The sequence below is a fragment of the Pteropus alecto genome, unplaced genomic scaffold (assembly GCF_000325575.1).
Source record: "Pteropus alecto unplaced genomic scaffold, ASM32557v1 scaffold25, whole genome shotgun sequence".
Taxonomy (NCBI): Eukaryota; Metazoa; Chordata; class Mammalia; order Chiroptera; family Pteropodidae; genus Pteropus; species Pteropus alecto.
The window spans coordinates 16,398,587-16,415,695 of NW_006441955.1; the positions used below are offsets into that span (position 1 = coordinate 16,398,587).

The 17,109-nt window shown below is 37.9% G+C and overlaps 1 protein-coding gene across 1 annotated transcript in view; it reads right to left on the reverse strand.

Annotated features, from left to right (window-relative positions):
• Positions 1 to 7,613, reverse strand: part of SLC35D1 (solute carrier family 35 member D1) — a 55,275-nt gene extending 47,662 nt beyond the window's left edge. The window contains exons 1-7 of the mRNA XM_006919300.3: positions 6,329 to 7,613; positions 5,478 to 5,511; positions 5,294 to 5,380; positions 4,612 to 4,679; positions 2,974 to 3,045; positions 2,294 to 2,362; positions 48 to 150 (exon numbers count right to left, since the gene is read on the reverse strand). Coding sequence (XP_006919362.1) covers positions 48 to 150; positions 2,294 to 2,362; positions 2,974 to 3,045; positions 4,612 to 4,679; positions 5,294 to 5,380; positions 5,478 to 5,511; positions 6,329 to 6,756 — 861 coding nt within the window. The 5' untranslated portion in view covers positions 6,757 to 7,613. The remainder of the gene's footprint in view (positions 1 to 47; positions 151 to 2,293; positions 2,363 to 2,973; positions 3,046 to 4,611; positions 4,680 to 5,293; positions 5,381 to 5,477; positions 5,512 to 6,328) is intronic.
• Between the last annotated feature and the right edge of the window lie 9,496 nt (positions 7,614 to 17,109).

Here is a 17,109-nt window from a genome sequence, read left to right on the forward strand (position 1 = left end):
ATTCCCAACATCAGTAAACATGTCTTAAGCTTTAGCTTGCTACCTACCTTCGAATCTAATTTTTGTTTTACATATGCGCCATTTGCTGCTGTCAGGACATCATTTATCAGAATAAAAACATATCCTTCCAGATCAAATGCCAAGTCAGAGCTGCAAAACATAAGCAACACTTTAAACACAACTTTCATTTAAAGAACATGCACTTAATTTTAAATAGGTCTGAACTACAGTACTAGCAAGAACATATTCTTATATAGGTAACTGATCATTAGACATTTTATCTACTATTAGCATTTCTTGATTCCTAGTTACAAATTGCAATTTTATACTCAACAAGTCTTCAAAAATGAGAAGCGCTAACACCTAAAATCATTAGCAATAAACCATCATGTCAGTTAATAGCACACTGCTCTGAATTCAAAGTCAGATGACAACAACAAGCAACCAAATTCACTATTATAATACATCTGAAGCAGGCAGGAGGCATCTGAGCTCAATTTCACAGGTAAGGAAACAAAAAGGATGAGTTGTTAACATGTCTTTTTCCAAAGGTTTGCACAAAAGTTAAGGCTATCTTGCACAGGTGGTTGGGCCAGTAGGTGAAATTTCTGAAGTGTGGATCATGGTTAATTCTGAGATCAAGTTACAACAGTGTTCAAGCACACAGTAAGACCTCAAATACTTAAATAATGTGCCCATGAGGTATAATTACCAGGATTAAGGAAACTGAAGTTTTCTAGTATTTAGTAGAGATAAGAATTAAATTGAACAGAAAAAATGAAAATCTAAGAAAAGTATGCCTTAATCATATTTTAGCACCCTAGCCAAACAGTGGTCTCACATTCTGTGATTTTGTAAAGACACTATATATTTGTATCTAAACTACTACTACATGGAACAAGACTTCTATGGAACTTTAGGTAGAACTAGCCTAAATGCACACACACCCTTTCTTCCAAGCAGCCTGACAAACCCCTAACTTCAGACTTCCTTCCTCCCAATCTCTTTCCCAAGTAAAAGGTTCTAATTGGACAAGGATAGTCCAAACAATAATCTTCCTCAGAAACTTTTTGCAGGCCAGAGTTACCCCTGAAGAACCTCTGTTGTTTGGTTCAATTTTGAATGCCACCAACTTCGAGGAAATGCTTCAAAGACTAGTAGAGCACCTCAAATAGAAAGGTAGGATACTCAGATAGAATTTTTCTCCAAGGGGGCAATAACAGCTAGAGAGAAAGCCATTAGCTATATAACGAAATTCTAATAACCAATTATTCTATACCCCCAACACCTTTTTTTTAAAACATGAAATTTCAGTTGAAGATTTAGGGTGGAATAGAATTTAACTTATATTTTCCTCCCCCATCTATACCACAGGGATATGATGAAAGTAAAAGAGCCAATCCAAGAGGCACACTGGAACTCCCAAATGAAAAATGTATGTCAGGAAGAATTTGTGGCATTAGCAAATCTAAGTCCTGGGCTGAGCAAAATATTGTAGAAGGCTTCTAGCCATCATTTTTATTTTCTGAGTCTTTGGGTATACAATTTCCTCTATCCATTTGAAAACAAAAACTTAAGGACAATGGAAAAGCTTTAATAATTTAACAGGCTAAGTTATGGCATCTGTGATATATCTTAAGTGAGGCCAAATAAAGCAATTCTATTATTTATTATGCCACAAGGCAACTAATTCATTATCATCGGCCTTTTCTGAGACGTTATTTTCTTTAGCAGCATACAAAGTAAAAGAATGCCGAATGGTCTATAAAAAAAGCACATAGCCTCTGGAGTCAGGCACAGATTCAAACTCCAGGCAGCTCTGCTGTTTAGGAGCTATGTGACCTTGAATAAGTTATTGAACTTGGGTTTTCGTTTCCTCAAGTATAAAATGGGAAAATTAAATGCCAGGTGCTGTAGGTGTTAAAAAAATAAATAAAATAAAATGGGAAAATTACATCTATACCTTTCAGAGTTGTCGTGAACACATAATTAAGTGTAAAATGTTGAACATATTGTGTGGCACGTAGTCTGCGCTTGCTCAGTAAGTAGAAGGTAGCATAATAAATCCTAAATTACATGAATTTAATTTTTAAGAATCTCAAGAATCTGATTTTGCCAGCCTTGATCTTAACACGGCCAAAAAGATTTAACTTTTGAAGTCTTTTGGATGCTTTTCAAAGACATGATTCTTATTTAGCCTATAAAAAATTCTTATTGGTAATTGATCATTTATTATCAATAATTATTGAAAATTTCTAATGTGCTCATAGGTATATACAGGCTCACATCTTACCTGGCAGCTACAAAGGCTCCAATAATCATTGCAAATACAGTCATCTTAATACCCCAAGAAAAAGTCTTCCTACAAAAAAAAATTTTTTTAAACATATACATGTGGTTTTATTCACAGACACATTTTACAACATAGGCAAAAAAAATATGTTTTCTTTGGAAAAAGCTATAAAAAAAATATCACATTTTAAATGTTTCCAAGTAACTAAATATTTAAAAGAACCCCTTTGATGAAGCAAAAACTTATTTTGTTATCTAAATAAGGATACTCATTTTTTTCTATCGTTTGCCACTGTTTAAATTTTAGCAAATCAAAATTTCTTTTAGTAGAAAAAGGTCACACACATTTGTAGCAAAAGTTGCCAAGACAGGAACACTATTTAATACCTATACTGATGTTTCTGACCTGGCTTCTACCAGTGGCAACAGTAGCTATAGGAATTCTCCAAAGGATATGTCATGTTCAGACAGGTTTCTAACTCCAATTCATAACTTTCCCAACTACTGCTCCCATAAACTATCAATTCCTACAGCAAAGGGAGAAATTTACTTAAACTTTCCAAAAGATAAAGTAAAAGCAAGACAAGTAATTTTAACATTATTAAACAATTATTATGCTGGGTACCTTTCCAAGGTGATTTAAATTTTTTAAAGACTAGATATATTAGAAATTTAGCTCACTTGAGTAAAATTCCTTCAGCGAACATTGTAAACAGGATGGAGAACCTTCTCAGAACTGTAAACATTGGCAAGCTGCAAAATAAAAAACATAATTACGTAAAATAAAGTTTAATAATTTATTAACTATTTTAAGACTCTCCAAATCAGTATTTTAAAATATGCTAATCTTTTCCTTCCATTCTAGAAATTCCATGCTTATTAATTTGTGATTAAATTAAACCCTTATTTCTCTCAAGAAATAATTATTATTTGAAAGCCTGAAAGGGTTGCTTTTATAAAACTACTAGAAGTGAGAAACACCAAACTAACTATAAAATGATAGAGATCATTTATATATTATCAAAGACTACTTACAGCTACTTTATTTTACCTTTTATTATGTAAACAGCCAGAAGAGTAACCACGTTAGTCTTAAAGAGAAAATGACCTCTTTCTCCTTTCCTTACTGACCTTCCTTCCTACTCCAAATTCTCCAAATCACATCTATGATAATCTTATCCCATGAAACATTCCTTAATTGTCCTTTTGTGGAAGTAATTTTGTCTTCCTTTAAATTTCCCAGAGAGTTTTGCTTGCACTGATCAAACACAGCCTCTTGCAATAATTATTTATGAATATATCTCATATCACTGCAAAGTGCCTTATATTTAGCTGGCAATCAAATACAGGGTGTGAATGAATGGATGGACAGATGAATGGACAGATGACAATGGATGAAAAAGAGCAAACTCTATAAAGCAGCACTTTTGCAGCAGGTCTGCACTTCTTTCCCAGTGGGTTATGAGATGGAAAAGGATGCCACACCCATGATAAATTTGACTTCCATGGAACTCTCCCCAAAGAGATCATCATGGTCATTCTGTCAGGTTTCTTGGGTCTGAAGAAAGAGGAAATGAAAAACACTTTGTCTCTGATCCTCAAAGTTCTCCCCGTTGTATTTATAATAATCCAGTACGCCAGGAGTTTAGCTCACGTGGAAGTGAAGCCATATGTTAATTGACTTCTCTATGTGTATAATGGTAATGTCACATACACCTAATACATACTATACTCCTTAAGTGGAGAAGCCAAGGACTGGGAGGTTAGAGGATAATAAGACAGTGTTGTCACATAGTAGAGAGCTATCACTTCTTTTTAAAAGTGAATATGTCGCCTTACAGTTATACAGCCATGGAAAGAATATTAATCATATTTGAATTAGGGTTCTATTTGATGTTATTTTAACTACCTCATGTTAAAAGGAAAACTACAAAAGTTCTCATTCCCACCCTCTAATTTTGCTTGTGGTATTTGCCAAAAATACAGTATTTATTAATTGTATTAAAGGATTTAAGTCCCAAAAGCCTAGCACACATCCTTCACTACTATGGGTCTGGAAAAATAGTGAAAATCTTCAACCACAGTATTTAATAACATTTTAAGACTTCTATAATCAACTGAGGGATAAAAACATAAAACTCCTCTTTTTCTAAGTTTAAAAAGCTTAAACTAAAACCTTTAGCGTAATCATTATTTAGAAACAAGCTTTCTGGTCCTTTCACTTTTTTTCAGAATCAATAACAATGTGTTAAATATTTGACATTCAAGTACAATTTTAAGAATATATTAACCTCACTAGTAAAATAAAGTTATCCATACTTCAGTTTCTTTGTGCTGAACAGTCCCGTGATTTGGTTCCCAAAATATAGTAGAGGTAGTGGAAACGTCTAGAAAATTTAAAAAGGGATAACATAATTCAATAATAGAGATAGCTAAAACAAGATCCTTTCAAATAGAAAGTTTTGTTTATATGATCAAATTCTCTCCCCTTACAACATAAGATTAGTTCACATATACAATTTTGGCCCCCACAAAGTGCCCAAACATTATCCTTGTATAAAAAGCACTACTATGGCAGAAAGAGAGAGGGAAGCATGGAGGGAAAAATAAAAACAGAAATACAAATATGATCAAACCTTGTGAAACAGACATATCATTTGCTTTAAAATATGATAACATGTTAGCCCACAGCTCTAATGTCAGCGAAAGCCTTTCATCTTCATATGGAATTAAGCAATGCAGACAGAACAATAAGAAAATAAACCCAAAGAATAATGCAGAATACACTGGCTAGATTTGATGAATGTAGAAAATGCAAGAGTTGTACCCCCCTCCCAAATGTTCATTAAAACAAATCATATGATTTCTTAGGGATTTTTCTTTATTATACACACTCTGGATTTGGTGACATCGAGCCTGGTTTTCAAATATGCAAAGCACTGATAAAAAAAATAGTGAATCCTTTTCACAAAATAAAGTCTTTTTTTTTTTTTTTTTTTACCTTCCGAGGTACATTGCTGTCAAGGTCAGGAAACTTGACTACTCTGAGCGCCTTTCCCACCCAGAGAACTGCTACTGTAGCCACCATCTGTACACAGAGAACACAGATTCACTGTTCTACATATAAAGACACACACAGAAGTTCTAACGATATAAACCACGTAACGCCGAAGATTTCAACTAACCTGGCCAAGTCCAACACATAGCGAAGAGGGAAATCTACAAAACGGCAGAGAGAAAAAAAAGGTTCAGAAAAACTCAAATGTAGCTCAGTGAATTCAACTTGCATATCTGCAACTTTAAAATGCATTTTGATACAAAACACACCAATGTCAGACCCTTATCCAAGTGAAAATCGGTGAGCAAAATCGCTGCGAGTTGTCAGGCAACCCAACCCACTGATCCTGTAGCCTCAGGCGGCCACTTGCCTCATCTTGTCCGATGCTACAATTTCAGTCCGCTGCCAGCAACGGATTTTTGAAGGAAGTGAAGACACGGGTCTCTTCAACGGTTTCACACCTTTAAAGCAGAAATGCTTCTGCCTCGGTGTCCCAGTGACAGCACCAGGATCATTTTAAAAGGGCTTGAGATGAGCACGGCCCCTGAGGCTGTCAGCGAACGGGGAACGCTGAAGCCCCGGCCCAGGCTGCGGAGAAGGGAGGGCATCCCTCGCTCTGCTCCCTGCCTGGCATGCACAGGGTCCAACAAGTCACGAAGCAACTTCCCTCCAGCGCTCCGAAGGGTAGGGTTTCCAGGGCGCTGCACCGCGCGGGCGCCGCAAGCAGGCGCTTTCCCAGCGCGGCCCCCAGCGCGCGCCGGGCCGTCCGGAGCTCCGCGCCGGGAGCCGGACCCCCACCCCGGGCAGACGCTCCCAGTCGCGCTCTGTCGCCTGGACCGTGTGTCAACCTCCCGCCCTCCTCGGCTGCCGCCCAACTTTGTTCAGCTTTAACTTTGGAAGCCGAAGTCCAAGGAGCCTGCGCCCCGCGCCACCGCCCGCTCCTCTCCGCGGCCTCGGCTGCCGCCGCCTCGGCCCTACCTGTAATTGGTGAGCACGCTCTTGTTGACCACCACGATGAGGAAGGAGCTCACGCCGTAAAAGCCAGCAGCCAGCAGCTTTAGGAACACGGTCAGCGTTTCGGCCGACGCCATCCCCAGCTCCTCCTCATGTCTGTGTGTGGAGGATTTCGCGGGGGCTTCTCCTTTAACCCGGGCATGCTGACGTCTATGAACTTCCGCCATGGCTGCTGCGGCGGCGGCGGCGGCCTGGGAGGGGAGCAGCGGCAGGGCCTGGCGGCAGGGGCGCAGGGGCTTGCGCTGGTCGCTCGCGAAGTACTCGCGGGGCCGGAACCGGCGGACTGGGCCGGCTGCGCGTTTGCCTCCTCGACTCCCCGCACGAACGCCGCCCGTCCCCGCCCAGAGGCAGGAACGCCGGGGTTCACACCCCCGGGGACTTTGCTCGGGCATTGTGCAGCGCGGGGTCAGAGGTTAGGGGCAACGCCGGGCTGGGCCTGGGCAGGGGCTGGGGAGGGCCTGGAGGAGGAGGAGAACCGGCGACCCTGAGTGCGGGCCGAGAGGGAGAACCCAAAAGACAACCACTCGGGAACACCGGAACGTCAAGCGGCAAAGCAGAGCTGCAGAGCGACGCCGCCACCTCGCGCCTGCGCGCGAGCGGCGCAAGTTCTCTCTTGGGCCGCGCACCTGGGAAAGCTGGAAGGCTGGAAGCCGTATTCTTCAGATAACAGCCGCAGCGAAAGTACAGACCCGCCGCCCGCCCCCGATTCTGGAGCAGGTGGCTGGCTGAGTAGTTAGGTTGTGTGAGTCTAGACTCATTTTGAAGGCTCTTTTGGGCTCTTGTAGAGGGCTCTTCAAAAATATAGATGTGGATCAAAAATAAACACTCAGCATTTCATTCAGCATTGCCTCAGGCTTGTTTACATTTACTGAACCCGGAAAAACGCTAAACAATACATTCTTTGAAGAACAAGGGTGAATTTTTTAAGAAAAATGTTGACATAGCCAAAAAAGTAGCAAGATAATCGAGCACCTTGTGGACTGTTGAAAGAGAAAGGTGTTTGGGGCCGAGTTCCAATTCTAGGTTTCCTAGAAATGCACCCTCACTGGCTGTGTGCTCTTGGGACGGGTGGTTGAGCTCTCTGAGCCTGCATCGCCTCATCATGTCTATGGATGTAAAGCTAGCACAGAGCTAGTTTTCAGTAAATGGTAAGCCAGTATATAACAGAAACAAATCATTATCAGCTTAAGCAAAGAAATGACATCTACTTTAATATCAGGAAAGAAAAAGATCGTTGAATTATTTCCCTATTTTGTCTATATCTTTTATGTATTTTTAAACTGTGATAAAATATACATAACAAAAATTTACCATTTTAACATGTTTTTATTATGGTAAAATATGCATAATAAAATTTATTATTTTAAGACTTTGAGTGTACAATTCATTGACATTAAGAGCACTGACATTGTTGTGCAACTCTCACCACTACCCATCTCCAGAACTTTATCATCTCAAACTGAAATTATGAAACCACTAAAAATAACTGCCCCCATCTTCTAGTAACTTCTACTTTCCATCTCTATGAATCTGACTATTCTAGGTAACTAAGAGGAATCATACAATATTTGTCTTTTGGTGTGTGACATTTCATTTAGCATAATGTTTTCAAGTTCATCCACATGTAGCATGTGTCAGAATGTCTTTCCATTTTTAAGACTGGATAATATTTCTTTGCATGTATATCTTTTCATCTATATCTTTTACTTATTCTGGGAATACCTGTTCTTCAAATGCTCCTTAGGAATAACTGGCACACGGGATGAAATTCTTAACATGGCCCACAAGGCTTAGGTGATATGGCTCCTGCCCACATCTCCAGAGGCACTCCTCGTCTTTCTCTCCCTAAGCTGCAGCTAAGTCAAACTACGCCCAGTCCCCTGAAGAACAGTGTGGGTCCAATGTCTTTCCTTTTGTGTCTTTACTCCCATTATTCTCTCTATCTGGGCTGCTTTTTCTCTCTCCTCCCTCCCATCTCCTGAAGAACTCTTATTTTTCTTTCAATATTTAGGCAAAACATTACCTTCTCTCTGGGTACCTTCCTTCATATTGCTCTCAATAGAACTGACATCTCTCTTTTGTGCCCCTCCTGCCCCATTTTTGTGCATCCCCTTTATAATGGGTCTAGAATTACACGTTTAAATGTCGGTCTGTTCCAGTAGACAGTGAATTTCTTGAGGACTGAGACAAGGATACCCAGCACAGTTTAGATGTTTTTGCTGAGTGAACCAATGAATAGTATAACTTTTTAACAAAAAGGAAAATGACCAGGTTTCTTTCTTAACTGCTAGCAGTGAAGAAAAATAACTAGAAAGTTATATTTTGAGAAACATCCCTTGCGAAAAAAATTATTTAAAAAATGTTAATGTCCTTCATAACGAAAGTAAACAAACAAGAAAGATATATCCCATAAGTATCTTACCCTCTTCCTCTCCCACCCCAAACCACTCTTGAGAGAAAGCAACTGCTAACAGTTTGGAAGCTATGCTTAGAGCCATTTTCTTTGCATACACAAATACATATATATACAAATGCATATACCTATACGCACATATATTTACAAACATATTTCATACATTTTTTAACATACATCGAAAGAACTGGGTAAGAACACTGATCCTCAAGCCAGACACTGCCTCTGACACTAGTTTTGTGACCTTGAGCAAGTTACTTGACATCACTGTGCTTCATCTATAAAATGGAGATAACAATAGTACCAACCTCAGAGTGGTGATGAGAATTAAATGGGTTAATAAAGATAAAGTGCTTAAAACATAATATATGCTTTACAAGTTTATAATAATAATAATTACTATTATAATAATTTAAACTTTCTCTTTCCACTTAGTTTCCTTGAAGGCCTTCCTGTGGCAATACAGAAACTACCTCATTTTTTTCAAAAAAAGACTGCAGAGAATTCTACCAGCAAAGGTGCATCATAATTCATGTAACCTTTCCTATGGACATTTAGATTGTTGCCAGTTTTTCAGCTTAAAAACAACACAGCCTTGATTATCCTTGTCCATTCAACTTTGTACAGGTATACGTTTCTAGAAGTGAAATTGCTTAATTAAAGGCTACATTCGTTTTTTTAATTCATAGAATTAAAAAAACAATTTGATCTCCAAAGAGTTTATACCAATTTTATATTGCCACTAATGGTATGAAAATAAAACTTTCTTTTATAAAATCACATGGCAATGATGGAGATCACTGAAAGAGGCCAGATAATAGTTCAAGCACTACCCTGTAGAGCATGAAATGTCAGGTATAAATTCTGCAATAAATCAATTGCAATCACATGACATGAATTGAAAATAAATCTAAAAATACTGATCCAAGTAACTACTGTTGTTTTTCTCAGCATGATTACATTTTTGTTGTTGTTGTTGTTAACAACTATTTAAGATCTACCATAGACTGCCCAAGAACTGCGTTAGATTTTCTCAACACCAGTTATGATTTATGGTAAAATGCTGTTAAGTCTAATGGAGTCAAACATTCTCATTAGGTGCCCATAAAGATGATGGGTACCCATACTGTAGCAGGGTTCATTCTATTTAGCTACTTTTAGATATTTAGGTACTCATCTGTTTCCTAATCTCAGTAACATTAATCACAGAATTATATGTGGAGAATTTATATATTATTTGATAAAATTAAATAAAGATCTAACTGTATGCAAAAAAAAAAGGTTGTATAAAATTGGAAAGACTGGATTTAAATGTTCTCATTGATACACAAATCTATTTGAAAATGTCAACATTGTAGGTCGATATATTTTATATCTTGCTAACTGGAATTGCTAGCAGAAAAAATCTTCTTTGTAATTAAATCATGTCTTTTTATCAAGACATTGCTTTAGCCATTATGTTTCTCTATAAGGGAAATTGATTCTGTGCATTATTTGGTAATATGACTCATTATTTCTTTTCCCTATACTTCTCACTTTCCCTTGGCTCACTTGCTCTTCTTATACTGGAATTTATGTAGACTTTTTCTGATGTTTACCTTTATTCACCAATTTCTGTTTCACTGCCAGGCTAGATCATCCCCAATGCCCTGCTGTGTTGCATTTCTGATTACATTATAGCAAGTGAAAATAGGTTATATGTGTTTTCTATTTAAATAATGCTTTTAAAATTCCGAGACCCAAAGAACATGGAAGGAGCATGGAGCTTCTCTGAAGTACCTCATACTTCTCTAAGTTGGGCTGGAAGGAATGAATTTATTGACCACTACTGATGGTAAGCCTAGCACTGTGTTACAATTTAAATTCATTATTTCATTTTATCCTTACCAATCTAGGAAATAGGTATGGTGAAACAACTAATAAGTAGAAAAACAAGGGTCAAGAAGGAGCATTAGGCATAACCTGAGTCGCACAGCTCTAAGACTATGCCCCAGACTATGCTCCTACATTAGACAATTCTGCCTCATTTGGGGTAGGTGGACATACTTGCTTTTATAAGATGTTCTGGCAATGGCATTACTTCCTTCAATTATCAAGTTTAGTGTTTATCAACCCTATGAAAAAGAAAAACCAGGATATAGGAATAGCAATCTATTGAAATCATAGTCAATCATAACCCATGCACAAATACTTCTATACCAGCCATCAAATTAGGCATTGAAAATAAAGACATTTCAAAATCAGTATGTTTATAACTGAACCACATACAAATCTATCTAATGTCAGCTTCTTTGAATCTTCTATCTCCCTGAATTGGCCTCATTGTCTACCTGTTTGCTGTGACTCTGCCCTCTTTGTAAACACCCTCAATCACTCTTCAATCCAAGCAAAACTAGTTTTATCCTACACTGACACTCTCATCCTTAAGTCACCAATGACCTCTACGTAAATTAAACTAGACGACACTCTCAGTCCTCTTGCTGTTTTAAATACTCTGTGGCATTTGCTCTGCTGATCCTCAACCTTCCTTTAGCTATTATCTCTTACCTTGACTCCTGGGACTCCGCACTCTGTAGAATCTCTTCTGGTTCTCTGGATGCCCTCTCTCATTCGGCTTTGCTGGTTCTTCCTCTTCTATTCCGTATTAGCTCCATGAGCCAGAGTGGATCCAAGTTTTATGAAACCTGAAGCTTTTGTGAGCTCTTTTTAAAAATGCAAAATTAAGAATGTAAAATAAGGTACAAAAATGAGTATCTACTTAATATAAGAAAAGAAATCAGAATTAACAAAAATTTCAAATCTGACAAATAGCAGAAAGTTAATATTTTTATTAAGTGCATGTCATGTTTCTTTAATTTTTTCTATATTTGGTTGCATATTTCTTTGACTGCTTCTATATGTGATAACAATTTTGTAATTGTTACAAAATGGTATTTTGATAGTGATAATAGAAAAATAATTCAGGCTTTCTTCTAGCATGGTTTGACCAGTTTATTTTTACTATTGATAAATAAATGGAATTTATAAAACATGCATCCCCACACCCGGGCAAACTCACTGTAGTACTGCTACAAATGCAGCACTACAAACACAGAAAGAAATTCTGATAAGTTCTATTTTGCATGGTTTCCATCAAAACAGAAAAAAATTTTTGTTGTGTATTTACAACAGTATATACATTATTGAGTATTTGCCAATAAAAGAGAATTTCTGTTCTGACTAAGTGTTGACAAGATCTAAATTCTCTGCTAATAATTGTATTTAATGATTGGAGAAAGGTTTCATGTATAGTTTCAGACCATATGTTTCAGATCTTGCTTCTCTTCATCTAGCCACAAACTTTCCAACTAGCCACTGTAGGACATATTTTATTTCATAGTATGTCCTCTGAACCTGTAACTTTGTGTCACATTATAAAGTAATGCAGCAGAAGTGGGAGTATTCTTGGAAGCCATTCCTACATGAAAGCAACTAAATAACTTAAATTTATACAGAAGTAACTGCATACCATCTGTATACATCCTACTAAACCCAGACCAGACATATTCTTAACTCAATTTTTAGAAACTGAGTTCCAAAATACCTTCTGCCACTCAAATGTCATCTGATATGAGAGTAAGTATGATGGTGGAAAAATTAGAGTGGAAAGAGGTAGAATTCTTAGCCAACTGCAGATAAAATATCTTATAGCTGCAATTTTTATAAAATGTATGATATATATAAACCAAGTGAACATTTTCAAGGGCCTTAGTGAAAGTGCATACAAGCGAGGGGCATGAAGCTTGTTTCATTAGCTTCAAGGTCCATGTCCGTAAGAGTAGAAGATGACTTTTTTTGGTTGTTCATAGTTGTATTCTTGGTACTTAGAACAGTGCCTTATATAAAGTAGGTATACAATACACATATGTTAAAACAGAGGAAGGAAGGGAGAGAGACAGAGAGAGAGAGGAGAAGTGGAGTTGTAATTTGCATAATTTGGATTACAGAAGCATAATATGTTTTCTCCACACTTGCCAAAAAATAACTATTATTAGAGTTATTTCTAAGGAAAGACAATGCATTGGGCCAAATGAGGTAGTCTAGGACCCTAAACCACTCCACATATTAAGATAATATGCCAAGACAAGAAGATGATGAGCCTATGTGTACTTGGAGGTAGCCAGAATTATGAGGCAGCCTGGGAAAGGGAGGTCCTGGATAAAAACTTGGGTAGAGTCAAAAGAGGACACTAAAGTTAAGATGGAGGGTTTAGATACATATATACATCCATGCAGGTGTGTCTAAGAAATGTTAGGGTACCACAAGCTTCTCCTGATGACTCTGGAAAAGCCAGTATTGTTGACATATTAACATAGCTGTATGTCCATACTGCCTCATCAATTCTACCTAAGGTTGATAGTTGGTATCAGGACTCCAGTATGGCTACCCTGTAGTTAGAATATAGAAATATTTCTATAAATTCTGGTAAATGGTAATATCCCCTGGTCCTCTGAGACTTGACCTACTGCCATGGTCACCCTAGCCCCTCTCTTGGAACGCCCCAGACCTCCCCACAAACCAGCAACCAAAGGAGTAAATCTAGGACTGACATCCTGCTTTAGTTATAAGTTTGGTTTGGCCAATGCTTACACTGTGCTCATTATTAAACCTTTTGCATATAATCCCTGGTTCTATTAGCAGTCAACATAGCTACATGAGAGAAATCATGAACTGGGAGGAGGCCTATTCTCACTCTCCTGGTACCCAATGCGTTAGCTTAAGAATAGAGCAATACAACTTTGTTACTTAGATTGATTGTTCTCCCTAGAACTGAGCTTTCCCAGGGTGGAGCATTGGACAAGTAGTCAGCATCCCTATCATATTACATGAGGGCATAAGCAAAGTCTGTTCTAGTCACTGTTACATTACCAGCAACTAGCAAGGTGATGGCACATAGTTCTCAATAAACTATTTTTTGATCAAAAGTTGAAGAGTAAAGAAGAAAGCAGAACCTTAAAGGTCTAGACCTGAAAAGATCATCTAAAATCTTGAGGAAATACTCATTAGAAGTTTTCTATGATATGCAGGTGGAGAATCTGAGGCTGGACAGGTGGAAAGTCTTGAACGTCTTGCCCAATCAACAATATGAGTTGTTAATAGAACTGTTGTAGAACCCTGGCCTCTTGTAACTCCATCCAATGTTCTTTTCACTATACTGAGCTCTCTCTATCATATCTAAGAAGATAAGTAGCCCCACTTTGAGTTTCTCACAGCACAGAGAAATTCAGGGATGATCAGTACTGTTGCCCTCATGGGTACTGGAAAATTTTAAGTAAACTCCAGGATTACATGAGGAAGTAATCTCATATTACATCTGAGACTGGTTTTGCTTTTCTCCTATTCTTGGAACTGGTGGGCAGGGTGAAGTCATGAGTTAAGAAAAGAGGGAGAGTTGGAAAAGCCGCCATGGAATGTGCGAAGGAAAGTCAAAAGGAATTAAATAAGAAGATTGTTGAGCGTTGAGAGAATGAAGTTGAAGTTAAATAAATGATGGTACATGGACCTATTTAGTATGGTGGATGAATGTTCTCTGCAAGGTTAACAACCATAAAGAATTATTCAGCCCAAAATGTCAATTGTGCTGAGTTTGAGAACCCCTGCCCCAGAAACATTTTAAGTGTTTAATGGCCACATGTGGCCAGTAGTTACTATACTAAACAACACAACTATAGAACATTTTCATCACTGCAGAACTTTCTACTTGACAGCTCTGGCCTAGAAGATTTTCAGGATCCTTTTTAACTCTGAGATCATAAACAAATCAATGAAAGTAAGAGGAAAAAGCAAGATAGGATGCTGGAGTTAAAAATAAGGCAAAAGAATGAAATAGAATTGTTTTTAGAGGCACTAATTGCCAATTATTGCCAGTAAACATGTGTAGTCCATATCTGAAACAACCCATATTTAGTTTCTAGTTCACATAGAAGTCTATACTTCCATTTGGATTGAATTAACGATTGACTAAAATAAATTAAGCATGTTGACAAACTAAATGCCAATTTGGAATCTACATTGTGACTACTTGTCTGATCCACTTTTTGTCTCTTTCTTGTTGTCATCCCACTGCTATAGCTATAAATGCAATGTCTTACCTCTTTTCTGGGCAGAGAACATATGTAATAAAGGTGTTTTTTTTTTTTTTTAAGTGAAATAGGAGATAAATTGGACTTACATTTAATAATCTCTCTTCAGCTTTCATAATGACTGGTTTTGATTCTCCGTTTGGGAACTGAAATAAAATACCTTTCTGTTCAAACCACACCTATGTCTAATCCTGGGCACCTGACTCCTAGAGAAAAATGAGACATCTCTGATGTTATGAAATATCTGAATGGCTTCTATGCAGAGAAAAAATGTTTTTAAAAATTACCAATAGTAGAAGCAAGAAAGATGATTACTGGATGTTCTTTCAATGGAATGCTGGGAATTGTCAGATGTATTAATTCTGTAAGGGTGTGCACTTTTGAGTGGCTTTCTATTTAAAATAGGTTAACTTGTAGCAAACCAGTCGTAATGCAAGTGCAAATAAATTTTATCTATAGAGATATAATTTATTTCCCTCTGGTAGAAAAGATAAACTTATAGTTTTAAATTTATTACACTATAGAATATTAGCCAGCTTCACATTTATTAGTATGTTCACTTAACATACTTTTGGATGACTTGACTTATATGAACCCGTCTTCATATTTTCTTTTGAGCTAGTTTTAATATCTTACTCTTTACTCATTAATTAATGGGTTTAATAAGAACTTTGACATGTGTTCATTTTATATTTCTATGAGAGTCATGCTTTTTATCTATTTGAAAATTATACTTAGAAGAAATCTAGCTAGTCAAGTAATGCAGCTGGATCAAGTGTAGTAGATCAGGTTGCTTCAGTGGAAGCCATAGATTTTTAAATTACTTAAATGAAGAACTTCTTGATAGTGTGTGCTAAATATCTTCCAATTGATCCTCGAGTGTACCCTGGAAAGTTGATTCACCTGGATTATATCAATAGGCTCTCTTAACCCAGGGTTGGGACTAGAGTGAGGCAAGAGAGGTACCTATCGCACGACATTTAAGAAGGCACTCACTCTCACCCTGAATTGCATGGCTATGATATTAAGTGCTTCCTTATATATTTTACCCTAGGCACCTCTTTTGTCTCACTGTAGTCCCAGCCCTGTCTTAATCCTGAACTTTTGAATGGTTTTAGCACTCTAGGCACAAGAGGGCAAAAGGAAAGCGAGGTTTTGGGGTATTTATTTTTATCCCATCTTCACTCCTGGGGTGTTTCCATGGCTGGCATCACATACTCCTCTGTCATCATTTCTCTTACCTCTCCTTCCCTTCAGCCCTGTAGGCCTAGGGAGGTTACTAGCTCTGGGGCATTGTGTTATCTGTGTACTTTCTTTACGCTGAGCTGATACCTTGATAAGTAGTCCCTTATTAAATTCTCCTCAATTATCCATTTTGTGGATAATTTTGACCGACCGATTCCTGTCCAGTCCCTGGCTGATATACAATTAGCAAGACCTGAAAATGACATAGGCTATTTTGAGAATAGTGACTTCATTCCCTGCCAGAGGTGTTCCAGCCAAGGCTAGATGGTCAGTGGACGCCAAAGCCATAAAGGAGTTCTCTGCTCTGGGAAAAAAAGCAAAATTATGTGACTATAATTTTCTAATTATGGAGGCTGCATAGACCCACAAAAATCTATACTGCTAGTGTGTGTGTGTGTGTGTGTGTGTGTGTGTGTGTGTGTGTGTGTGTGTGTATGAGTGATGGGATAGAGTAAAAAAAGAGGAAGTGGAAACAAAAAAGTTTATTGCCTTGCTACCAAATACGTGGTAGAGGGGGATTTGCTGCTGGTACCTGGAAGGGACATTTTGGTTAGCGACAAAGTGCAGTGGAGTTAAGGAAGAGAGTTTGCTGGGTCAAATGTTTCAAAATTAGCAGAACTTTAGCTCTACTCTTTTAAAATATAAGTATTTGACTGTAGGCACTTGGTAGGAGTATATACATCTTGTAGTACTCAGGTATAGATTTAAATCAGGTATGCAAAGGCTCTATTGTTCTATGTTACATGAAGAAAAGCTTCCAGATGTGCTGCTTATAGTATGCTCAAGATGATGAAATGTCATCTCAGATGTAACGATGTATATTCCCCCAAAAGGACATTCCTTGTGGACAGATAACCTATGTTAAATGTCCAGTCACCGTGCTGGAAAAAGCAGGGTCCTACGTTCAGCCTAGGCTGGTGTTTTAGCAGCTGGGGTGGGCATGGAAATAGGTGAGGTTGGCCCAG